The 6763-nt window shown below is 34.1% G+C and overlaps 1 protein-coding gene across 1 annotated transcript in view; it reads right to left on the bottom strand.

Annotated features, from left to right (window-relative positions):
• Positions 1-1566: 1566 nt before the first annotated feature.
• LOC149770960 (uncharacterized) overlaps positions 1567-6763 on the bottom strand; it is a 30896-nt gene continuing 25699 nt past the window's right edge. Inside the window, exon 10 of the mRNA XM_089948936.1 lies at positions 1567-6311. Coding sequence (XP_089805062.1) covers positions 6307-6311 — 5 coding nt within the window. The 3' untranslated portion in view covers positions 1567-6306. The remainder of the gene's footprint in view (positions 6312-6763) is intronic.

Genomic DNA, 6763 nt, shown 5'->3' with positions numbered 1-6763 from the left:
TAGAGCTATGTAAATGTGCATAACTTTATTTCTTGTTATCCGATCTTGAATGATGAAATTTTTTATACATGAAATATTTCGACACTTTTTCTAAATTTCCCAAGATATCAGACATTGTCATATAAAGCCCTACTATCGGTTAGAAAATAGTCTGTTTATGTAAAATAGTTTTGCAGCGGGACTGACAAAATTGAATGCAGTTATATGTTGTGCGCATTAAACTATTAGAAATGTTCAATATTTCTATATACCAGTACCATTATTGGTGTTGCAGATTCATGTGCTAACGCTGTCATTCTATTAATGATCTAGCACTGCCGGTGAAAAGAAAGAGTGTGTAATGAAGTCAGTCCATATGTACGCATACGCCATATACTTCAATGCATTCGCACATAACCAAATTTTAATTGTGTACTTTTGTTTCTGTTATGGAGAGTTGTTCAACTCGGTTCTTTTTATTATTTTGCCTTTAAATTGGTTATTGGTAACCTATACACGTGCACACCGTAACGGTTTATAAGTTTATTTAAGTTTTGAACTGAAATAATCAAGTTGCATAATTATGAGAGTAGTACGACATAACTTGACACATTAAAGTCAAATGACAGCTTATTTCATTGTTAGTGAAGTTTTAATGCATCCAGAGAGCGAGAACATTAAGAGTATAATCTCGGAGTACCATGTTGATATCGACAGGCAGCCTTTGAGACAATTCATGAACATTAATGAATCTTATTGATCAATCACACACTTACTTTCGTATATTCGTTACAAGTACGACGCTATCTTAGTATCAAATTTAAGAGCCGATATTGATTCAAATAATTAGTTATAGTAACTTGTATAAATCAATATTGTGAATTCATTTAGAGACCTGAATATATTTTGGTGAAATATTATAATGTTAGTATATGAAAACTATACCTGTCTATGACTTTTTCTTGTACATATTTGCTATATTATCCGCTTTAACCTACAAAACAACTTTGTGTTTAGACGACATGAAGAAAACCCTTAAAAATATACCCAACACCTATTCGAAATACTCTGTTGTGTTGCCTGAACTTGCTTCCTTTTTAAGATAGTGTGCTTTTAACATTTCGTGATGTGCATTGTTGTTTTTTCGACGCCGTGGTGTCTTCTTGTCCTTACCTTAAACAATCTGCTTTCTCGTTATGAAATTCACGTCAAACATCTCACAATGCTTTGCTAAATTCACATCTACGTGGATCATTGGTTTTTAATTTTTATGAAGAAATCGTCCATAGTCGTTTGCTAAACTTAGTTTTTATCATATTTTTTTCTTTGAAACTTCAATTTCATTCCTACTGGCATTTGTATGTTTTGTCGACACTATTTTAATGTGTCATAACGATTAGACGAAATATACTTCACGAGTTAAGTCAAATTTAAAATTGTTCTGGGTTAATACAAAATCCAGAGTTTAAAGAGGGTTTCAGCTACAAATAGACAAAGGAAACATTTAACAGTTACAGAACTTGTAGTTATAATGAACCATATCAAATCAAATGCTGTAAATAGCAAATGAAATGGAGAGACAAAGGCTGAATATTCTCTGATTTATATTAAACATTTACAGCGGACAAATTTAAACAATGACGAAAATGGTATATAATGTATAACAGCAGTTGTATTTAAGAAACATATCCTAAAATATAAAATTTAAAATTAAGAAGAGCTTGAACATACCCTAAAATATAACACTTAATATTAAGAAGTGATTGAACATACCCTAAAATATAACACTTAACATTAAGAAATACTTGAACATACCCTAAAATATAACACTTAACATTCAACAACATTTTCTAGAGATCAAAACAAAGTGGCTGACATCGATCATTAATGGCAAGCTGATTTCTCTCATTTTGAAGCATACAATCGTGATTAAAATATTTGACTTGTCAAAGTCACCATTGTTAGTTCCTTACAAACGTTCGATGTTAGTAGGAGTGTTACTACGGTTTTTAAAAAAAAATGAAAGTATTCGCTATCTTCTACGATGGCAAACAAAGACACTACATTTTTAACCAGGCTTTTCAAAAAGAATTGAAAAAGACACATTCATTTTTAACTTTGCAAAAGCCTGAAACGAGAGTCAATCTCTTCGAACTTATAAAGAAAGTATGAACTACTATTTTACACGTCAACGTGCTCTCAAGTATATGGACGTGTTACCATGACCCCTCCATGTTTACAATCAACCGTACCATTAGACGTGGATCCGAAGAAGTGGCCTCTAAAAAAGAAGTGACGGTGTTTGATCAATTATTTTAACCGTCACATACCGCCCGAAAGAAAGACGTGGTGTTAAAGACTGGAGATTGCTTCTGTATTGGAGATACCAAAAATACCATTGACAAAGGCTACTTGTCTAACTGGACAACCGAATTCTTTCTTGTCACTGGATAAGTACCTAAATGCGATCCTTATGTCGATAAATTGGAAGACATGAATGGATACATATTAAAAGAACAGTTTATATGCCTTAGCAAAAGGAGTTACCAGAATTGAAGACGACGTGTATGATATCGATTTCATTCTCGATCAACGAAGAATGCAAACGCAGACTTAAAGAGGTGAAAGTGCCTTGGAAAGGATTCCCTCCTAGTTTGATTCTTGGATTGAGCTTCAGACGTTCGTCTCTTCAAAAACTACTAAAGTAACCTGTTTGGCAGAGATGGGCATTATCATTCGAGGAAGAATGACTAATTTAGGATGTGTCAGACTATCAGCGGGGTCGTTGCAAAAGCCTCTATTGCTGTTTCATCAAGAACAACATGTACATGTCGCGCAACCAGTTGTTGAAACGACAGAAACGAGGGCAACACTACGGTTATTTAATCGCACTAACGATGTAGTAAATTTGCAGCCTGGTGTTTTTTTACACTAAGTACAGTGCGGCTATATCCATCCAATATGGAATGTCACACCATGTATTCAAACGTCAAACTACATTCACATTTGAATGAGTTGTTCAAGAGATTAGACAGCTATTTGTCTACTGCAATTGTAGTAAGCAACATACCTCACGTGACAAATAACACTGCTCATTTTGCATCACCTGACCAATCCCAACCAATAGAAAGTTACAGAATTATTCTAGAAATGTCAAAAGTCCATCGGACGCTTAGAAATTATGCCCATAGCGCCAAGTAAGTCTTATTATTAATGCTATAGCTTGATATGGCATTGCAAAGCATTATTTTTCAGCGTCTCCTCTAAAATATATACTTGCGGAGAAAATGAGTATATCATTGTGCTATACAACCAGTGCCAATTATTATAAACGGGCAACAATGCTTCGTCGATATTGTGCCATCAGATCAAAACAAAGACTCGACCCGAGCATTTCATTTGATATTATTATGAATGCTCAATTTGATTTTTATAAGGAATAACATTATATTACTAGCCATTCTAAGTTAGTGATTTCAAAAAGATAAAGAAAATAACACAGTTTGTGTCTTAACTAATTTTCAAACGCTTTTGATTACGTAGAAATGATACGCATAGTGCAAAAAGACGTAAAATGTAGAGCAATTGGAAACATATTAGAGATACTAAGGTCTATGTATGGCTTAGTAATGTCATGTATAAAACACTTAAACTTACATCTAGATTATATCGATTGATTACACTGGCTTCTTCAAGCCAATAGCCTCAAAGTACTGCTATATTCCACTTATGGAAATAATAAAAACAAAAATATATAGTTCAGTTTGTTGATAATACGTTGATAGTTGTAACGACAGTATATGGAATACAATCATGCTTAGATTGGTCACATGTATAATAGAGGTAAGATACATTTTTATCTAACAAACGTTATGATGTTAGCAAAATTGCTAGACAACCAGATATTTTTCACATTACCACACATATTATCTGAACATTGTGGATAATTGTAATGGTTCTATCCTTACCAACCATTGATCTTTTCTATGCGTTGCATAACATATCTCTAGCAAATGTGCAATATATATATATATATATATATATATATATATATATATATATATATATATATATATATATATATATATATATATTCTTGAATAATGTTAATAATCTACACTATCCAGTTAATATAAAATCTTATATGTTTAATTCTTCTCCAGATTTGTCTTTTTGCTAATCAATCTTCTATTCAAAATAAATACTATGACTGACTAATTTCAAAATAAACATTTCCGTCACTATTGTGTCGAAAATTAAAATCTAGAGATGTTGATGTATTAAACCGCTATTGTTCCATTTTTTTTCCGTATGAATGCTACTTAAGACTTTCTTGTACAGTATAACCTAATCTCTTTTCTTTTTTCTCTCTTTTATTTCTTCCTTCCTTATCTCCGATCTTGTCTTCCTTTTCTACACCAGTAGCTGGCGTTGCGGGAGATTCTTGCATTGTATCAACCGTATTTTCTAGTCTTTCGTGTGAACAATATCTTTGCCTTTTCCGCTTCTTCTTTTTCTTCTCTTGGTCTATACTTTCATTGTCTTGAGTACTCTTGTTGCAATCCTATGATGTGTTTACATTATTAACCTCACCATCTTGAATTAGCTCAGACAACGTAACTTCGGGGGGCTGGAGTAACATTGCGCTTGTGACCTACATCAGTAGCTAGAGTTGCAGGAGATACATACATTTTATCAACCGTATTTTCTAGTATTTTGTGTGTTAAATCTGCTTCACTTTTCCGCTTCTTTTTTTTCTTCTCTTGGTGTATAATTTCATTGTCTTGAGTACTCTTGTTCCAATCCTCTGATGTGTTTACTTTACCAGCCGTGCCATCTTGAATTAGCTCAGACAACGTAACTTCGGGGGCTGGAGTAACATTGCGCTTGTGACCTACATCAGTAGCTGGAGTTGCGGGAGATACATACATTTTATCAACCGTATTTTCTAGTCTTTCTTGTGGTAAATCTCTTTCCCTTTTCCGCTTCTTTTTTTTTCTTCTCTTGGTGTATAATTTCATTGTCTTGAGTACTCTTGTTCCAATCCTCTGATGTGTTTAAATTGCTAGCCGTGCCATCTTGAATTATGTCAGACATGATAACTTCGGGGGCTGAAGTAACATTGCGTTTGTGACCTACATCAGTAGCTGGAGTTGCGGGAGATACATACATTTTATCAACAGTATTTTCTAGCCTTTCTTGTGTTAAATCTCTTTCCCTTTTCCGCTTCTTCTTTTTCTTCTCTTGGTGTATAATTTCATTGTCTTGAGTACTCTTGTTACAATCTTCTGATGTGTTTACATTACTAGTCGTACCATCTTGAATTAGCTCAGGCAACGTAACCTCGGGGGCTGGAGTAACATTGCGCCTGTGACCTACATCAGTAGCTGGATATGCGGGAGATACATACATTTTATCAACCGTATTTTCTAGTCTTTCATGTGCTAAATCTCTTTCCCCTTTCCGCTTCTTCTTTTTCTTCTCTTGGTGTATAATTTCATTGTCTTGAGTACCCTTGTTCCAATCTTCTGATGTGTTTAAATTGCTAGCCGTGCCATGTTGAATTAAGGTCAGACATGGTAACTTCGGGGGCTGAAGTAACATTGCGTTTGTGACCTACATCAGTAGCTGGATATGCGGGAGATACATACATTTTATCAACCGTATTTTCTAGTCCTTCTTGTGTTAAATCTCTTTCCCTTTTCCGCTTCTTCTTTTTCTTCTCTTGGTGTATAATTTCATTGACTTGAGTACTCTTGTTACAATCTTCTGATGTGTTTACGTTATTCGTCGTACCATCTTGAATTAGCTCAGGCAACGTAATGTCGGGGGCTGAAGTAACATTGCTCTTGTGACCTAATGAAATTTCGTTTTCACCAAACTGAGAATGTGGAACAACAGTTTTGCCCGAAACAGCTGAATTGTCATCTGGCCCTTCATTATTCTTTATCCTTTCTTTATTCTTTTTCTTTTTCTTCTTTTTATCGTGGTGCCTTTTATTATCGCTAGCATCGGGATGTAAGGATCCTGTATCTTTTGTTAAAGTAATTTTTTCAGTTTCATCAGCTGGACGAACTCTATGTCGGCCCTTCTTATGCTTTTTCCTTTTCTTCTTCCTTCCGCTATGTTCACCATTCTCTCTATCTTGATTCGATAAGGTATGTTCAACAGGTTGATCGTCGTGGACATTCGTTTGTCGTGATGATAAAAGTCTGTCTATTTTAAAATAAGTCGAATCCGGTGGAATACAAGGTGGGAAAGACGGAGGAGTGGGGGTATGTTAAATGGGAATGGTTGCTGGGGAAGTCCGACCGTTCTCGCCTGTTTCTATTCTGTGGAAGAAACATGGATAAATAGCGCATAAGAAGTATAAGAAAAACAAATTTAATTAGGTACGTAAGCTTGTATATGAGTAAATACGTATTTAAGTTACTAATTAATTAAATAAATTAATCTCATACACGTGACAATAATAAATTAGCTCATCCACAAGTAAAATGTTTAGTAAAACAAGAAAGCCAGATTGTGTGTGTGCCAACATAATTATCTTAGTTATCTATCCAATATACACATAAAATGATGCAAATTGGATCAATAAGAATTACTTTGTGTTTAATTATTTAACAAGCAAATGAATCATCTCTGACCAGAATCCAAACATAAATGGGTTTCAGTATTTACAGAAAGAGGACCGCCACATAATACATGAAGTCTGATTCTCAGAAACTTTGTCTCTAAAAAGAAATTAAAAAAAATAAGAAATCATTATTCACACAACACGCTT

Source organism: Sinohyriopsis cumingii, unplaced genomic scaffold (assembly GCF_028554795.1).
Source record: "Sinohyriopsis cumingii isolate HCF-2022 unplaced genomic scaffold, ASM2855479v2 utg002183l, whole genome shotgun sequence".
Classification (NCBI taxonomy): Eukaryota; Metazoa; Mollusca; class Bivalvia; order Unionida; family Unionidae; genus Sinohyriopsis; species Sinohyriopsis cumingii.
The sequence above is the reverse complement of the archived record's forward strand: the minus strand, read 5'-3'. Positions and strand labels throughout refer to the sequence as shown.